Consider the following 19,930-nt stretch of genomic DNA (forward strand, 5'->3'; position numbering starts at 1 on the left):
TCACACTTCAACTACTACTCATTCCCCTCATGCCAAAATAAAACCCATAAATACCAAAACAACAAAAAAGAACCACCTGTTCTTTTCCTTTCATAACAAATCACACCAGGTGCCATTGGGCTGAAGCAAGGAAAGCCTTTAGGAGAGCTCAGAGGGGCAGAGGCAGGCGGGGACCGGATACCCCAGGAGATGCCCCTCCCGAGGAAGGCCCAACGCCTGAGCTTGCACAGAGGAAGGGCCTGGGCTCTGGGTTCTCATCCAGCCGCACCACCCCCCTTTTCTGCTTGTCTCCCCTCCACGCCTCACATCGCGTCACGAGAAAAGGTGCTGCTGGGAAACAGGAAGGTAATTACCTGTTATCAACCACCCGAATACCAGGTAAAGGGGGCTTGGGGGGCGCGACCTCTTCGTCTGTGGCATCCGGGAGGAACTCGGCGGGCTGTGACACCCCCACCGTCTTGTTTAGGATCTCCATCTCACGGTCTGACAGGGGGAGCTCAGACGGGCTGGAAAGCGGAAAAGAGCGTGGGGTTACAGAAGGTCGTGGGTGGGACAGAGCACATACGGGTCCCCAGAGGGTTGACATTTGACCAGGGCAGGGGCACGATGGGGTTGGGCTGGGGCTGAGGGCAGGTTCCCTAGACACAGGACCCTGGGGTTCAAGTTGGATTTGACAGCTAACAGACCACTGGGGCTTGGCCGTGTCCCTGACTCTGCACCTCAGTATCTTCATGTGCAGATGACCTGAAGGGCCTCTAGAATGCTCCAGACTCAGGTTCCCTGCTTTCACCAGGGCACACAGTGGAAATGGATGTAAGCTATTGCAACTGTCCACACTTCAGTTTGGACAGGCTACAGTCAAGCCCCCAAATCCAAACCCTTAAAAATTCTCTCTAATGAAGTGAAGTTGGTCAGGAAGAGTGCTGGTGCATGTCCCTGGACACCCTCCCACGCTATGCCCAGAAATGGCCACACGAAATGCTAAGCTTGAGAGGTGGCGACACTTCAACGCCCATGTGAAACGCATGCTCTGACTTATCCCTGAGGACAGAGCAGGGGCCTCAAGCAGCCTGTTTCGACCTGCTGCCCACCCAGTCCCATCCTTCACCGTGTGCCACCGAATGTGACCCTCACCACAGGGTGACGGGTCAGCACTTACCCGTCAGGCTTGCCAGGCGGGGAACTGGGCTTCACTGGGCTCGTGGGCGAGGGCCGGCCCTGCTTCTCGATGGTCAGCCTGACCAGCTCCTGCACCCGCAAGAAAGAAAGGCACTGAGCAGAGCTCCAGCCACCACCGAGCGTTGACAAGAAGGCAGGTGACTTGTCTGCCCCCCACGGCTGAGACTCGTTTCTCTGTCTACAGAGTCCCCATACAACATAAAGGCAAGTATTATTTGCCTTAGGTAATCTGCACAGCTTCCCAAATGTCCCCTGCCCTCCAAAAATACTTTGATAGCATGTCAAGAAGTTTCACATGCACAAAGGCACTTCCTCTTGGGAGGGGAAATGGCAAACCCCATGGTCTCAAAATGACTAAGTTTATGACACAAATTAAACACCCAGTAGAACAGATTCCCAGTCAGTTTGTGGGGAAAGAACCATGGTGTTAGTTCTCTAAAGCCATTATATTATTAAACATGTGCAAACAATGGCTTTGGGTGGTTTCCCAAGAAGAGCTGGCCTTGGTGTGGTGGCACCTGGTACCCCAAGGGACTGGCTAGAGTCTTTGTCAATTCAGAGGAGTTAAGGGTATATTATCCACCAGTGAGATGACTTAAAACCATTAAAATAGAAAAAAGAAAAGGAAAATTAATTTTCAAAATATAGCAAACAAACAAAAGGGATGAGATTAGGGCCCACTGGTTTTTTTTTTAGTTAGAATGCATTTTTCCCAGTTTGATGAGTTTTGACTACATATATCCAAACTAAGAACTATTAACACAACCCAAGGCACATTCCCATCACCCTTCTCAGTCAACTTGCCCCACCTCAACCACTCTTTTACTTCTGGTATCACAGATCCTTCTGCCTATTCTAGAACTTGTTATCAGTGGTACCACATGGTATGTATACTCTTGTGTCCATCTTCTTTTTGTAAATGGCTTTAAGTGCACATAATTCACATGCCATTAAATTCACTCATTTAAAGTACACAATTCAGTGGTTTTTAGTCTGTCCACAGAGCAGTGCAACCATCAAGACAATCAAATTTAGGACTTTTCATCACCCCAGAAAGAAACTCTGTGCCCATCTGCAGTCCCTCCTCATTCCCCTCAACCCCACCAGCCCCTGGAAACCACTAAGCTACATTGTGTCTCCACACATTTGCCTGTTGTGTCTGTCTTTTGCTCAGCATAAACTGCCACACTTTTGTGTGCACGAGTGGCGTTCCCACGTATGGATAAACCCCAATTTCTGAAGTGGCGGAGGAGGCAGTGCGGGCTGCCAGCAGGCGGCACGGCAATGTCTCCCCAGTCAGAGACAGCAAAGCCTCTCCAAGCTTGAAAAACGCCACATGCAGAAAGTGTGGCATAAGTTAGAAATAAGACAGTTAGTCGACATCATTCCCAGAGCAAGGGTTCTTTCAAAAACGTAAACACTAGAAAAAAGACGAACACACCAAAAGAAATATCAAAGAAGAAATTCACAAATGTAAATAACAACGGTCGAGGCCGGGCGCTGTGGCTCACGCCTGTAATCCTAGCTCTTGGGAGGCCGAGGCGGGCGGATTGCTCAAGGTCAGGAGTTCAAAACCAGCCTGAGCAAGAGCGAGACCCCGTCTCTACTATAAACAGAAAGAAATTAATTGGCCAACTGATATATATATATAAAAAAATTAGCCGGGCATAGTGGCGCATGCCTGTAGTCCCAGCTACTCGGGAGGCTGAGACAGCAGGATTGCTTGAGCCCAGGAGTTTGAGGTTGCTGTGAGCTAGGCTGACGCCACGGCACTCACTCTAGCCTGGACAACAAAGTGAGACTCTGTCTCAAAAAAAAATAAAAAAATAAAAAAAAAAAAAAATAACAACGGTCGATAATCATAAGAGATTCTCCAGCTTAGATGGCAACAAAATAGAAACTTCTAGACATGGTGGATGGGAGCATCACTTTGGACAGCCTCTGCAGAGGATGATATCTGTATATATCAAAAGCCTTAAATATTTGCATTATAGGAATTTTGCACAAGAAAAATGTCATGAATGTGTGTAAAAATTAAGCCAGAGAGGGTGGTCATCACAGCATCATACATATTATATATTATTGACATAATAGTAGTTCAATATTTCATAATTAAACATTCAATAATAGGTACTGATTACATAAGTCATGACAGACCAAAAAACAGACTATTATATTGTCATTAAAAACAAAGTCATAGGCCGGGCGCGGTGGCTCACGCCTGTAATCCTAGCTCTCTGGGAGGCCGAGACGGGCGGATTGCTCAAGGTCAGGAGTTCGAAACCAGCCTGAGCAAGAGCGAGACCTCGTCTCTACTATAAAATAGAAAGAAATTAATTGGCCAACTAATATATATAGAAAAAATTAGCTGGGCATGGTGGCGCATGCCTGTAGTCCCAGCTACTCGGGAGGCTGAGGCAGGAGGATCGCTTGAGCCCAGGAGTTTGAGGTTGCTGTGAGCTAGGCTGACGCCACGGCACTCACTCTAGCCTGGGCAGCAAGTGAGACTCTGTCTCAAAAAAAAAAAAAAAAAAAAAAAAAACAACAAAGTCATAGGCTGGGTGTGGTGGCTCACGCGTGTAATCCTAGCACTCTGGGAGGCTGAGGCGGGTGGATCGCTCAAGGTCAGGAGTTTGAAACCAGCCTGAGCAAGAGCGAGACCCCATCTATACTAAAAATAGAAATAAATTAGCTGGACAACTAAAAATATATACAGAAAAAATTATCTAGGCGTGGTGGCACATGCCTGTAGTCCCAGCTACTCAGGAGGCTGAGGCAGAAGGATTGCTTGAGCCCAGGAGTTTGAGGTTGCTGTGAGCTAGGCTGACGCCCTGGCACTCTAGCCCGGGAAACAGAGTGAGACTCTGTCTCAAACAAACAAACCAAAAAACCAAAGTCACAACAAGAATATATGGTATGGCATGGAAAGATGCTATAATACGACATTAAGTGGAAAAATAGCCCTAGGTGGCATGCTAGCATATATTGTATGTTTTAGAAACATATATAACAGAAAAAATATGGCTATGAAGCATTTCTTATCTTGTTTTGTTCTCTTTTTTTTTTTTTTTTTTTGAGACAGAGTCTCGCTTTGTTGCCCAGGCTAGAGTGAGTGCCGTGGCGTCAGCCTAGCTCACAGCAACCTCAAACTCCTGGGCTCGAGTGATCCTTCTGCCTCAGCCTCCCGGGTAGCTGGGACTACAGGCATGCGCCACCATGCCCAGCTAATTTTTTATATATATATCAGTTGGCCAATTAATTTCTTTCTGTTTATAGTAGAGACGGGGTCTCGCTCTTGCTCAGGCTGGTTTTGAACTCCTGACCTTGAGCAATCCGCCCGCCTCGGCCTCCCAAGAGCTAGGATTACAGGCGTGAGCCACCAAGCCCGGCCTTGTTTTGTTCTCTTTATTTTCTAAATTTTCTAAAGTGAACTTGTATTACTTCTGAAATAATAATTAAACAAACAACCCCCCTCCCAAATAAAGGCACATAAATACAAGCAGATTGATTCAGTGTTACCCCAGTCGGTAACAGAGATGATGCCTACTCTTGGAGAAATGAGGGCAGCGAGGATCTCTAAGAGCCCAGTACTGGCAGAAGTAAAGAGAACGTAACACTTGCCTGTTAGCACGCTTTAGAAGTCAACACTTAAGGATCAGCTACCTAGCTGGTGATTACAAACAGGACAAGGTGGAGGGATAAGAGGCTACACAATCAAAGAGACGGCAGATAGATGGAGGCTGCCCCCTTGTACCCCGCAACTGGAGGAGGTGGGAGAGGCAGCTCATCCTGAAGGCGTGTTGCCAGCTCACAGTGACCCTGACGCCCCACTTTCAGATTCACTTTTCTTTAGAGCAGGGCAAAAAGAATACAGAGAGGGCTCTACCTTTGCATCTGCCGACACAGGAAAACATTCCACCGATTCTGTATCAATTCAGGAGCAATTATAATTAGATCGCCATCTTTCTGGACAGGCAGCTGTGAACTCAACCAGTGAATGATGGCAAAAAATCTTGGAATGACAGGCACACATGTGCGAGCCTGCACCTGGATTCCAAGATGACGTCATGATCACAGCCACTCTTCCTTCTATCAGGTTGCTGGCCTAGGCTTGAAAAGAGTGTGTAAAAGGGTCGGCAGCGTTTTTTATTTACCACCAACCTTCCTGCCTAAACAGAAGGTCGTTTAGTCTCAACTTGCCTTAACTATCACAGACAAAGGAAAACCTTTAAAACCTGCACATTTCTGGCTACTGTGCTAACCCTAATCTCACCGAAAGCTGACCATTTGTAACTTGGTGAGAGCCAAACACCTACTGAAGGCAGAATTTCTGAGAGGAATGTCAGATTTTTTAACCATGGTGAGGCACAAGTTAGAAAAGGCTATGTATATATAGTCAGCGACTATATTTCAGTTCACTGAAAATCAGGTTTTTTTGTTTTGTTTTTGGAGACAGGGTCTCGCTTTGTTGCCCAGGCTAGAGTGCAGTGGCATCATCAACCACTGAGCTTACTGCAACCGCAAACTCCTGCGTTCAAGGGGTCCTCTTATCTCAGCCTCCCTAGTAGCTGGGCCCACAGGCCCTCGCCATCATGCCCAGCTATTAACAATTTTTCTATTTTTTGTAGATACAGGGTCTTCCTATGTTGTCCAGGCTGGTCTCAAGCAATCCTCCCACTTCGGACTCCCAAAGTGCTAGGATTACAGGTGTTAAGCCACCACATCTGGCCTGAAAATCAGCTTTTAAAAGCCAAAAGAAGATCTTTGGAAAAGTTATCTTTCCAAAGACATACTACTTCATTTCCAAGCTCATTTCATCCATAGTGACAATGATCATAGAGATGGAAGGGCTCAGATGACATTCAGCAAGTCCAAACACAGCACCGCTGCCCACGTGAGAGACAACGTGAACCCATCCATCTTCCCAGCTCTCCCTGGCACTGAGACAAGCCCACTGCCCGGCAGAGGGGACGTGCACTGCACAAGGAAAGTGCTCCCCACCAGGCGCCCACAGGGACACCAACGTCACCACCCACTGCCAGGCTGCCCTGCCACCAAGGGGCCCACGCACACAGCCTCACGCCAGTGCCCGCCAGGTTCACACAGAGGGGAACGTGATTCTACTGAAAAGCACACCAGTCTACAACTTGTGGCCTTCCGTTCCTGTTCACATCCCATCTCTGTCTATCCTCTGTCCCTTTCTGGCCCTGTGAATCTCCTGGGGGCGGGGGGCAGAGCCCAGCAGATACGCGTTTTATGCCGCCATGACACAACCCCTCTCTCAGGTGGTTCTGACAAATTCTCCAGCGGCCTTGGAGTGAGTCTGGTTACTAAGTACGTGCAACGCGGGCCACTGAGGAGTTTCCTGTGACGGAACCTGCGTGAGGAAATCACAGGGATGTCCAGCCCCGGTGTGACTTTTTTATAGCAATGAAAAGGGACCTTCCGGCCGGGCGCTGTGGCTCACGCCTGTAATCCTAGCTCTTGGGAGGCCGAGGCGGGCGGATTGCTCAAGGTCAGGAGTTCAAAACCAGCCTGAGCAAGAGCGAGACCCCGTCTCTACTATAAATGGAAAGAAATCAATTGGCCAACTGATATATATATATAAAAAATTAGCCGGGCATGGTGGCGCATGCCTGTAGTCCCAGCTACTCGGGAGGCTGAGGCAGAAGGATCACTCGAGCCCAGGAGTTTGAGGTTGCTGTGAGCTAGGCTGACGCCACGGCACTCACTCTAGCCTGGACAACAAAGCGAGACTCTGTCTCAAAAAAAAAAGAAAAAAAAGAAAAGGGACCTTCCGAGCCCACATCCAACGGGGTAGTAAGAGACAACAACAAAAAAGAGGAAGTGGCAGAGCACCAAGCACGCGAGGCCCAGAAGCAAACGGGTGGCACTGATGCCGTGAGGTTGGCTCCTGGAGGCTCGCACCGGCCACGAGGCGCTGGCTGGTGCTCCTCCCATAGCCTATGCACCAGTGTGAGCCGTGGGTGAGCTCACACTCCACGCCAGCAAGCAGGGTGCCCATGGCGCCTACCAAGGAGCAGACCAGGGCGGGGGCTGGGGAGCACAATTTTTACAACTGGGCACCTTTGTACTCAAAATAATAATGTAGTTGGGGCAAGAAGCTGCAACTCTAATAATAAAAGCCTGCAAGAGTCACCCTGAAAATAAAGCCCTCACAGATAATTGAAAGACTTTTTCTTGCTTTTTGTGACTCTGCAGAGCAGCCAGCACCAGAAACCACCAGTGTTTCCACCAAAGGAGGAACCTCTGCCACCCTAGCTTGGGCAGGGTGTAGCCCTGCACCCAAAGCCCTTGTGATTATAAAAAGTAAACGTTTAGTGTAGGGCTTCATGTCAGCAGATTTATTAGAAAATACACTTATTGAACTGCTCAGAAAACAGGTTTGGGAGGGGGTTATTAAGAGATATGTTTCATGAAGTTAAGTAATAATCCCTATGGTCCTGGTTGTGCTTGGGAAGTGTTAGTATAAACTCATAATGTGTTTTGAGTAAAAAAAACTAAACATATATTTTTAAGCTCTAGCCACTGAAAAGAACAGTGAATAGCCAGTAGCAATGAGCAACCTTAACACTAACACTGTGGTCTCTAAATACCCTTTTCCAACAAAGGGAATCAAGGTTCTTTTTTTTTTTTTTGAGACAGAGTCTCGCTTGTTGCCCAGGCTAGAGTGAGTGCCGTGGCGTCAGCCTAGCTCACGGCAACCTCAAACTCCTGGGCTCAAGTAATCCTTTTGCCTCAGCCTCCCGAGTAGCTGGGACTACAGGCATGTGCCACCATGCCCGGCCTGTCAGCCTAGCTCACAGCAACCTCAAACTCCTTGGCTCAAGTAATCCTTTTGCCTCAGCCTCCTGAGTAGCTGGGACTACAGGCATGTGCCACCATGCCCGGCTAATTTATATATATATATATTAGTTGGCCAATTAATTTCTTTCTATTTATAGTAGAGATGGGGTCTCGCTCTTGCTCAGGCTGGTTTTGAATTCCTGACCTCGAGCAATCCGCCCGCCTCAGCCTCCCAGAGTGCTAGGATTACAGGCTTGAGCCACCGCGCCCGGCCTAAGGTTCTTTTATTTATTTCTTTTTTGAGACAGAGTCTCACTCTGTTGCCAGGACTAGAGTGCCGTGGCATCAGCCTAGCTCACAGCAACCTCAAACTCCTGGGCTCAAGCAATCTTTCTGCCTCAGCCTCCCGAGTAGCTGGGACTAGAGGCATGCGCCACCTTGCCAGCTAATTTCTTTCTATTTTTAGTAGAGATGGGGTCTTGCTCTTGCTTAGGCTGGTCTCAAACTTCTGAGCTCAAACAATCTACCCACCTTGGCCTCTCAGAGTGCTAGGATTACAGGCGTGAGCTACCACGCCCAGCTGGCCAGAAAAAGGTTCTTTAAAGGAATGGCTGATTCTAAGTCTGTGATAAAAAATGCACAAGATGACTTACAACTCAATAATAAAAAGACCCCTCAAAATTCAAAAATGGTTAAAGTACTTGAATAGATATTTCTCCAAAGAAGATACACAAATATGACCAATGAGCACATGAAAAGATGCCCAACATCATTAGCCATTAGGGAAATACAAATTAAAACCGTATGAGAGGCCAGGCGCCGTGGCTCACACCTGTAATCCTAGCACTCTGGGAGGCCCAGGCGGGCGGATTGCTCCAGGTCAGGAGTTCGAAACCAGCCTGAGCAAGACCCCCGTCTCTACTAAAAATAGAAAGAAATTAATTGATCAACTAAAAATATATATACAAAAAATTAGCTGGGCATGGTGGCGCATGCCTGTAGTCTCAGCTACTCGGGAGGCTGAGGCAGGAGGATCGCTTGAGCCCAGGAGATTGAGGTTGTGGTGAGCTAGGCTGATGCCACGGCACTCACTGTAGCCTGGGCACAAAGTGAGACTCTGTCTCAAAACAAAACAAAACAAACCACATGAGATACTGCTTCACATCCACTAGGATGGCTGTATCAAAAGATAATAACAAGTGATGGAAAAGACCTAGAGAAACTGGAAACCTTCAAATGCTGATGGTGGGAATATAAAATGACGCAGTTGCTTTGGAAAATGGTCTGGTAGTCTGTTGCAAGATCAGAGTTACTAAATGACCTGACAATGACATTCCTAGATGTATATCCAAGAGACATGACAACCTACACCCACACAAAAACCTGCATCTGAGTGTTCACAGCAGCATCACTCATAATAGCCAAAAGGGGGAAACCACACAAATGCCCATAAGCAAACAGATAAAATGTGGTACGTCTGTGCATTTGGAAACAAAAAAAGATTAAGTACTGATACATGCTACAACACTGGATGAACCCTGGGAATATTGGATACTGAATTAAAAAACTGTTTGAAAATAGCAAACTATACTCTGTAGGCCAAATCCAGCCCAGGGCTTGTTTTTGTAAGGCTCTCAAGCTAAGAATGGCTTATAAAAAGTAAAAATAAAAAACCAAAGAATATGTAACAGAGACTGTATGTAGCCTGAGAGGCTAAAATATTTACTATCTGACCCTTTACAGAAAAGGTTTGCCTTGTTCTAAAGACATGTACCAAGATGTCTGCAGACGGAAGGATCCGGGGTCTGGGGTTTGCTCCGAGGGAGCAGGCAGAGGCGCAGAGGAAACAAGACTGGCTGCGAGCAGATGTGCAGAAGCTATGGGACAGGGCTCCTTATTCCCTTTTATGTTCATTATTCCTTTTCTATTCACTATTCCCTTTTTCACAAATGTTTGAAATTTTTCATAATAAAAATAGGGGAAAGGAAAATAATAAAAATAGGCCTAATAAATAATAATAAATAAATAATAAATAATAATAATAATAAATAATAAAAATTCAGCCTAATAAAAATAGGCTGAAAAGGAATAAAAGAGATGGCTCATTTGAAATGTCAGTGTGGTAGAGAACAATATCTGTTCTTCTTTACTGATAGATTTTTAGCAGGGCACGTGATTAACTTCTAGCCAATAAAATGTAAGCAGAAGTTTTTGTGAGGCCTTCTGAGAAACCTCCTTAAAAGTAGAAGGCACAAATTCCTACTCTTTCATCTTCCTCAGTGGCTGGAATGTTGCCATGATGGCTGAAGACCATGCAGCCTTTTTGAACCATGAGTTAGAATCCATGTGCTAAGGATGACAGGAAAGCAAGATGGGAGAAGAGTACTTTGCAAAAATGTCATACTAGCCCCAGACTGTCTTGTGAAAGACAAAAAGTTTTATTTTTTTTTATTTATTTATTTTTTTTTTTGAGACAGAGTCTCACTTTGTTGCCTAGGCTAGAGTGAGTGCCATGGCGTCAGCCTAGCTCACAGCAACCTCAAACTCCTGGCTCAAGCAATCCTTCTGCCTCAGCCTCCCAAGTAGCTGGGACTACAGGCATGTGCCACCATGCCCGGCTAATTTTTTCTATATATATTAGTTGGCCAATTAATTTCTTTCTATTTATAGTAGAGACAGGGTCTCGCTCTTGCTCAGGCTGGTTTCGAACTCCTGACCTTGAGCAATCCGCCCGCCTCGGCCTCCCAGAGAGCTAGGATTACAGGCGTGAGCCACCTCGCCCGGCCAAAATAAAGTTTTATTTTTTAAATGCCACTATTGTTTGGGTTTTCTTGCAGTCAAGCCTAATCCTAAATGCTATAGTCAGAAAAGCATTTTTTAAAAAATATTCCTGTTATATGAGTTTGAGTCTGATATACAAGTCTGGTTTTGAGTGATGATGGTTAAATGAAGGAACTGTAGGTATTCCACAAAGTTTCTTGCCAAGGTTATCAGTGTAAGGCTTTTTTTTTCCCCTTAATTATGAAAACTTTGTTGTGTGTGTGTGGTTGGAGGTTAGGGACAGACAGTCTCTCGGCTGGAGATGGGAAATCCACAAGGGAGCTCTGACCTTCCTAGAAGATCTGCAAAGAGAGCAACCAGAGCCCGAGGAGACAAGTAAGGAGTTATATGGCTGAGACAAGAGACAAAGGCAAAACTAGTTGGGGTGCTAGTTTCAACAGATCAAACTGGGGTATCTCTTTGCCCTTGCATGGCTCAGTTCCCCAGCATCCAGGTGCTAGGCTGGGCATGGTTCTTAGAGGAAAAAAGTGAGGCCTTTAAATTCCTCAGAGACTTCCTTGCTCTGAGAGTCACCAGCACCTCTGAGCCAAGACTCCCGCTGGAAAAGCAGCCCCGGGGCCAGATCAGGTCACAGAAGTCTGAGTTTTGGCCTGAGATTTGCGAGCATACCTCAAAAAGAGCCATAATCATTGCCAAGGCCGGCTGGTGTGAGCTGTTCTATGGCGGACAGTACTCTCCCACTGCACACGGGCACCTAAGCACGACAGGTACTCTATGTAAATTATCTTCCTTTGTCTTTCCTCAAATCTTCAGGTGAGTATTTTTAAAGCCTACTTGAAACTCAGAGAAGTAACTTTCCCAAAGTTACACAGCTAACGAGTGGCATTTATGTGGTGGTTTAAATGATAAATGGTACTACCCATATAGGGACAAAAACAAAGTAATCTGTTTTAAAACATTTGTTCAAGCCCTCCCCCCCCAAAAAAAAAGATTCCCTTTAATGACTGAGTCACTTGAAAGATGATAAGTCAGTTTAAAGGACATGCTGACATTTCTCCTCCAAGTGGGGTGAAGACACCCTCTGAATGTACTTCATTTCTGCCGTCCTGGCCCCTCTCAGCTAGGCGAGGCTCTTTCACGCCACCTGGACACAGGCTTCTAAGGTGTCCCTGGCCTGATGGGGACAGTGAGAAGCTGGAAGCCAGCTGGCTTGGAAGTGGGAGCACAGAGAACCCTTTTTTCTGTGGGAGGCAGCTGAGGGTGGCACAGTGCACTGGGTCTGGGAGTCCAGCAGGCCGGGTGTAAATCGTAACCTTGTTACAGACTACTGGTCTGAGCCTCAGTTTCCATACCCGTGAAGGGGGCCTACCTTGGAGGACTGTTATGAGTATTAAGTCTGGGTAATATACAAAAAGCACCCAGTAAACATTAGCTATTATTACAATTAGATATTAATAACAAATGCTTATAACATCATAGTGTCTCGATCACCTCACTGCCTTTACTGACTCCAGCACAAAAAGATCCCAGTCATAGGTCAATTCTGCCCATTCTCTAGGCACTGGCCTGTCTCTTCCCTGGGGAAGTATCTCTGACCACCCTGAAAAAGGACTATCGTCTGTACACGCTCATAATACCACATGCTATTTTTCCTTGGTAGCACTATACTATGTAACCGTACATTTTTGTTCGTTGTCCTTTTGCCTCCCCCATTTGTGGCTCCATAAGGTCAGGGCTGTGCCAGTCTTGTTCATCTTTATAGTCCCAATTATTTCATAGTGCCCGGCACAAGAAAGTTCTCGTTAAATGATTCCTTAATAAATGAAACAAAATTGAATTTATAGAGTTCCTCACCTAGACAGTCTTTGTTGTGGTTAAAATATTTTTAAAACAATTATGGAAAAGTTATTTGTTCTCAGACATTGACAGGTTCATAATATATAGGTTTCTTTTTTTTTTTTTTTTATCCCGGTTGCTTTGAAAAAAATCAAAGACGTTTTTCTTTCAGACGTGGCTTTCAACCAATACAGTGGTGCTTTAATGATTCCACAAAGGAAATCTACTTGGGACTGTCACAAAGCTTTGTGTGTGGAAACTCCATCTCCTCTGTTTTGGCTGTTCTAACTTGTTTTGAACATCTCATCGGAATCAGTTTGGTAGAAGGAAACCTTAACAAAGTCACCTGAAAAATAAGTTTTCAATAACAATATTTCCAGAAGCCCTGACAGGAATAGCAAGGGTGGGTGAGCCAGAAATACACGAGTTTGCCAGCGAAGTATGGCCCAGGTCACATCTCATTCTGCCCTGCTGACCTCAAAGAGCCATCATGAGGACCAAAGAGGATGATGTATGTGACTGTACTTCAAATTCTGGAAAGTGACATCAGGTCTTATGACAACAGCCACCCTGGGCTACACTGTTAGGCCTCACTGTCCTGAACAGAAAATGTAGGACCTAATAACTTTTTGCAATGAAAAAGACACAGGGGCTCTCAAAGGAAAATACCGATGCCACCCAGCTGAGCCTCCTCTGAATGAACTCGCGTCCCAGCAGACACGCCGGCCTCCACGCACACGGTGCCGGAGGCGTGGAGCCACCTACACTTTCAGGCTCACACACATTCCATTCTGGAGTAATCTGTAACGCCAAACCATGCTTTCCTAGCTTCTCTCTGCAATGTAAACCCTCTGGAGGTCCTTATTCTACTCTCAGAGCTTCTGGGGAATGTCAAGCCAAGGAGGCAGCTTTCAGGAATTGTTGGCGTGGTTGAGTGGAGAAGGAACTTTTCTTGACCTAGGGTAGGTCCCTCAGCTATAATTTTGGACTGAAGGGTCTAGAATGAAAGGGGACAAGGTTTTTTTCAAGCCAAAAGATCTATTAACAAGGCATGCATCTAGCACTACATAATTAATAACACACAGCAGCCAAGGCCTTGTTCTAAGAGCATCGTATGTACTCATTATATGACCCATTTAACCGTTCCTCCAACCCTGTGACGCACAGTGCTATTATTATAGCTATCTTATTGATGCAGTAACTAAGATGTAGAATAGCTGAGTAATTGCTCAGATTCACAGACTGGTAAGTGGTGAACTCAGGATTCAAACCTAGCCAGGCCCCAAGCTAGTGCCCTTTCCATCACATCTGGCCTCTCTTAACGGCAAGGTTCCACTTGCCTGTTGGTCACAGCCCTGGTGCTGGCCAAAGGCCCTCACCTGCTTCATGTCCTATATCCTGTCTTGCTCCTCACCACCAGTACTTATTTTCTCAACTAGGGTTTGTCCCCCACCCGAATTTCAGATCCTCCATGGCCTTTGCTTCCTATCTTAACTATGATCCATAACTTCCTATTATAGACAGTTACACTTCTTACTCATCTCAATCTTGCTTTTTTCCAAGAATCCCAAAAGTTCCTGGGACATGAAAGGTACAGTTGACATGCCGGGAGTATTGCTTAGTCAATGCAGAAGGGATCCCTGCAGCACTCTGTCTAGCTGGCAAGCACACGCAGCCAGGGCTGGGACACAAAGACTCTCTGAAGATTTAACACGATGCTCAGTGAGGGCCAGCTGCTCCAGGCAGCCTTCTAAACCGTCTGGACGAGTACTCCAAGGGCTCCTACGAGCCATTTGCTCCAGTCCTGAGAGAAATAAGTAGTTATCAAATAGAGCACACAACACTGGAGATGCTGGAAGACATTCCTTCTCCTGTGTTATGGTGAGGAACAAATTCTTATGTGATAAACGCCCAGCAGGCCGGAGACCTGAGCAGGTACCTTCACTCCGTCCAGCACAGCCTTGATGACGCCCTTCACGGTGGTCACCATCTCTTTATCTTCCGAGTTCACTCCTTCCAGCATCACTTGGTCAGACCAACGGATGAGGTTGGCAAGACTTTGGTACACACGGCTATAGCAGGAGGAGAGGGCTGAGCTACAGGGAAGAGATTTTTTAAAAGAATGTTAAAAAAATCTAAAGCATGACCATCATGTTAAGATATCCACTTAGCCACTTTCTCAGTGACTAAGGCATGTTTCTCAATCTTTCTTTTTGTAAAATTTACACCTTCTTTTAATAAACAAACCTTTTCTCCCCTGGGCCTTTCTCCTTACATCCAACAAAACATTTTGTGGAGCTTTACATTCTAATTTGTGTTATAAAATTGTTTTCATTTCGCAAATATAACAAATGTTCCATCACGACAGTTAACGTGCCTTTTCCCACTTAACATCCCTCTGTGAGATTCTGGTGACATCTCTCAAGGAGCCATGTCTTCCCGCCTCCAGGCTGCTGGTCACCAGACGAGGTCAGAGCATCGTGTACTTGTTATGAATTAGACTAAAATTCATTTTAGACGTGTCACAGGGAGCCAACAGGTTTTAAAATTTAAATTCCAACAGGAATTTTAATGGCATATTCCTTTAAAGGAAGAGCCACGAGCTCAGAACAGACATGTAGTCTATTCAAATTCCTCCTAATATGGGCTCAGCCTCACCATCCTCACACTGTAACCGAGGCTGAGGTTGCAGCAACGCACTAGCGGAGACTGTTTTGAGAACAACAAACCAGAGGCGAGATGACTTGTGATGGTGGTCGGGGTATGCATGTGCGTGTGCATGAAAGGTACCAGCTACCAGCTACGCTGTGTTGCCAGTGAGTGTATGTGTGTGTGTGGTATGTGTGTAAGGTACCAGCTACCAGCTATGCTGTGTTGCCAACACACACAAACAGAAGCCCAGAGCACTTTGGGAGTGCCTCAGTGATTATAGAGTAGTAGCCGAAACAAAGAATTTTTACATCTTTCGCATACTTTCAAATAGCTAAAGATAATTTTCCCTAGGAATTCTGGAAAGAATTATTTTTCCATTTTAAATATTATGCATTATAACAGAGCAAGAACAAAAATATAGAAAATGTACATGCCGCACCTCCTCCACTCCGAAAAAAGAAAAATGAGGCAGACATTTAGGAGCCAAAGGTATGTTAATAGTTTTGAGGAAAATATATAATACTGTAAAACATAATTAAAAGAGGTTCTACAAACAAAGCCATTTAAAACAAAAACCTGAACCAAACAGTGCTCTAATGAGAAACTCTTCAGAATCACACAAGGAGGGAATCACACAAGAGATTTTTCCGAGATGGAAAGTTTCCACTTAGCCTGCGGTCCCACTCTGCGCGCTCCAACAGGAGAAAAGAAGGGTGAGAGGGAATGAAAGCAAACTGCTCAAGCCCACTAGAAACAAAAAATGTTTAAAAGGAGCTCTGAGAAAGCCAGGGCTGGGCTGTTTCTGGGGATAACACAAATGAAAGCACTCAAGTGTTGGATCTATTCTCTCAGGAAGGAGGGCTGAGGGGGGAAACAAAAACTCTGCAGCCCGGAGAGGCGGGGGCTGGATCGCAGCTGATGTCTTCCTGCAGGGAATGTGCTTCTGGCAACTGGACAGACCCTGCCCTTCCTGGCAAGGCCAGGTGAGGCCTCTTTGTTACTTATTTGTTTGGTTGTTTTTTTTTTGAGACAGAGTCTCACTTTGTTGCCCAGGCTAGAGTGAGTGCCATGGCGTCAGCCTAGCTCACAGCAACCTCAAACTCCTGGCTCAAGCAATCCTCCTGCCTCAGCCTCCCAAGTAGCTGGGACTACAGGCATGCATCACCATGCCCGGCTAATTTTTTCTATATATATTAGTTGGCCAATTAATTTCTTTCTATTTATAGTAGAGACGGGGTCTCGCTCTTGCTCAGGCTAGTTTCGAACTCCTGACCTCGAGCAATCCGCCCGCCTTGGCCTCCCAGAGAGCTAGGATTACAGGCGTGAGCCACCAAGCCCGGCCGTGTTTGGTTTTTTTTTGAGATGAGGCCTCACTCTGTCACCCAGGTTGGAGTGCAGTGGGGTGACCATAGCTCACTGCAGCCTCAGACTCCTGGGATCAGCTCCCGCCTTGCTTCCCAAAGTACTGGGATTACAGGCGTGAGCCGCTGTGGGTGAGGCCTCTTTAACGAACACTGCTGCCTTCCACCGATGTGCCCACGGCGGATTCCACCAAAGCATCCCACTGTTAAACTACTGGCAATAGCGAGATGAAAAACAAGAGGAAATACTTTTATTTAATATGTAATTTCTCCCCTGTGCTGGATGCTAAAGTTTCTCTGAAGGCACTTAAAGAATGTGACAATATGTTCACCCTTCCCATTATTAGCTTGGAAACAGAATACTCGTGTGTCGGCCGGGCGTGGTGGCTCAAGCCTGTAATCCTAGCACTCTGGGAGGCCGAGGCGGGCGGATTGCTCGAGGTCAGGAGTTTGAAACCAGTCTGAGCAAGAGCAAGACCCCGTCTCTACTATAAATAGAAAGAAATTAATTGGCCAACTAATATATATATATAAATTAGCCAGGCATAGTGGCACATGCCTATAGTCCCAGCTACTCGGGAGGCTGAGGCAGGAGGATTGCTTGAGCCCAGGAGTTTGAGGTTGCTGTGAGCTAGGCTGACGCCACGGCACTCACTCTAGCCTGGGCAACAAGCGAGACTCTGTCTCAAAAAAAAAAAAAAAGAATACTCATGTGTCAAAGGGACAAGATGTAAGAAAGGAAGGAGGGTTCAGTACTATAAAAACGCTGCCCAGAGGCTTGCCTGCTGGCTTATTTATGCAACAGCGCAGAGCTCCCGTGATGGCCGGCACGGCTCGCGCTCTCACATGGGAGAATCCTCCAGTCGTGGCTCAAACTAAAGAGCCAGCTGCCTGTTCGAGGCCAGTCCATCACCATCCTAGAAACCGAGGAGAGGGCGGCAAAGGTCTGCCTGCGAGGGCCCAGCCACAGAAGGGGCAGGGAAAGACCTTCATAAGCTGCACTTAGGGAGGAAAGACGCAAGGAAAAGAATGTAAAAGGAATATTCGAGGAGTATTTTCAATGATTTCGGGGACATCAAGAAAAATATCACCAGCACTGAGCCCTTCTAAGAGCTGGGAACTGGACCGATGACAGGGAAGACAGCAGTGGGCTCAGCCACACGCATGCTTCTTCCTTCCTCACCCACCAGCGCCAGAGAGCTCCTTGCCAAAGACCACGTGCAGGGGGCGGCTGAAACTCTAGCGTGGAAGCCCCAGGGCAGAGAGTTTCTCGGAAATAAAGACACTATTTGCTTTATCTCCCAGAAGAAGAAAACTATGAACTTTACTGCCAAGTTCTGAAAGCAGGTCATAAAAGCTTAGCCTCATGGGGCTAAATGAACACCAAGCCATCTTAAGGAATTAAAACAGAGATGCATTTATCCCGAACAGGTATCACAGAAGCAAAACAAAAAAATCTGCCAGCCTCTTAAGAAAAAGCTCCTGCTAGGCTTTCATTTCAAATTACATTTAATATTGCTTTTCTTTTTACATTTAGCAATAAATATGGGACAAGCTTCTCACTAACCTTTAAGAGGAAAATGCACCCAAACAGTGAAAGCATTACCCAACAAAAGCTTCCTGGGGCAAAGGCTCACTCCATGCCCCTGCAGTGAGTGCTTATAATTTTATGTTGTCTCAGCATCTATTTTTAAATTGTTGAACTTTCTCACACCAGAAGTAGGGCTGAAGAACTCTTGACAAGTTTCAACTGGGCTGGGTGCAGTGGCTAGTACCTGTAATCCTAGCACTCTGGGAGGCCGAGGTGGGGGGGATTGCTCAAGGTCAGGAGTTCGAAACCAACAACCACACCCCATCCCAGTGCCTCCAGGCAGTGGCCAGAGATAAAAACTTAGAGGCATTTCTCATCCTGCACAGGCTGGGCTCCCTGCTTCCCCACCGCTTCTTTTAAGGGGACCATGGAGACATTCGCCCCAGAACTTAAAGTGACCTCTCAGTAACAGCGTGACCTCCTGGAACTAGTGACTATTTTAAACCCACCAATTAAAGCTCCCTGAAAGAAACCTGTGTGGATAACAGCCTGGACCCAATAAAGGCACAGGCCCATGGGGTCTCTTCTCACCCCGCTGCCTGTGCTCCCTGACCTCCATGTGTGGCTTCCAGGCTGCTGTGTACCCCTCAGATCTAAAGTATTTCATACTAAAAAACTCCTGAACTCCCACATTATGGTTGTGTCACTGAAGCCAGGCCTACAGTCCATCTCTGAGGGTAAGGCCCACCAGGAGACCCATGCAGGTGGGACCCCTGCTCTTCTGCCTGGGTCTCTGGTGGCTATTGGACACTCAAAAGAGCTTCATTCAAAGCAGCCCCCTCCCCTGCTTCCAGTGAAGCCAGGCACTGTTTGGAAGGTATCCCAGCTCGACCAGTTAAGCATTGCAGCACCCCTGCTCTAATGGGGTTCTTGTCTACCTCTTTTGCCCTGATCACCTAAGCAGCTGAGGAATGCAACAGCTAGATACTGATAAGACCAAATATGTCAGGTGGCTGAGGGTACTAGGAGAAATGCCCGAACCAATTCGATTATCACTGATGAGCTAATGCAAAGAAATGACCACAAACTCATACTGTGGCCATGTCCCTGTGGCTAGAGAGATCTGCCTCAGGGTCGAGGCTTCAGGAGTAACTATGACATCAACCCTGCAATGGCACCAAGGATAGCTGTGTTGGAGCGAGGGGTTAAGGGTGGACACCTCTTCCTAACTGTTCCTAGAAATCTCTAGTTTCAAGGGTCCTAAAGCCAAGACACCTCTAAGCCTTCCACTGCTGTGACACGGCCGAGGCCCTCGGGGCAACTCACCTGTGCTGAATGCGAGGATCACTCTGCACCAGGGGTAAGATGGCTTCCAGCACTTTGCTGGCTGACCCTGGAAGCATCTCCAGTACCTTCTTATCAATAGCCATTTTGTCCACAATGGTTTTAAAGTATCGCAAGGCACTGACAACTTCCTTCTCTTTCTCTTCCAGCCAGCTCAGGTTCTGAAAGGAAACGTTAAGCATAAGGAGGGAGGAGAGAAATTAAAGGGAGCTATTTTGAAAAAAATAAAATAAAATTTTCTATAAACCAGCTTTAGATTGATGTGAATGAAAAAGGTTTCTTGTTGTAGAAACCAAGCAGATTATTTTTCTAAGGATTGTAATCGGGAGACAGAGGCTAGACCTCAAGGGAGAAGGGGGCTTGGACCAAGAAAGGTCATTTAGTAATTCCTGAGTTCTCATCCTAGACCCTCAGGTCTAGAGAAAACCACTTCTCCTCC

At 46.4% G+C, this 19,930-nt stretch overlaps 1 protein-coding gene across 5 annotated transcripts in view; it reads right to left on the minus strand.

Moving 5' to 3' along the window:
- The window catches only part of RAPGEF1 (Rap guanine nucleotide exchange factor 1), a 144,130-nt gene that overhangs the window by 40,931 nt on the left and 83,269 nt on the right, over positions 1-19,930 (minus strand). For all 5 annotated transcript variants that reach the window (XM_076009141.1, XM_076009142.1, XM_076009144.1 and 2 more), the window contains 4 exons: positions 19,474-19,652; positions 14,543-14,699; positions 1,160-1,248; positions 354-506 (listed from right to left, as the gene is read on the minus strand). In XM_076009141.1, coding sequence (XP_075865256.1) covers positions 354-506; positions 1,160-1,248; positions 14,543-14,699; positions 19,474-19,652 — 578 coding nt within the window. The remainder of the gene's footprint in view (positions 1-353; positions 507-1,159; positions 1,249-14,542; positions 14,700-19,473; positions 19,653-19,930) is intronic.

The sequence above is a fragment of the Microcebus murinus genome, chromosome 12 (genome assembly GCF_040939455.1).
Source record: "Microcebus murinus isolate Inina chromosome 12, M.murinus_Inina_mat1.0, whole genome shotgun sequence".
Classification (NCBI taxonomy): Eukaryota; Metazoa; Chordata; class Mammalia; order Primates; family Cheirogaleidae; genus Microcebus; species Microcebus murinus.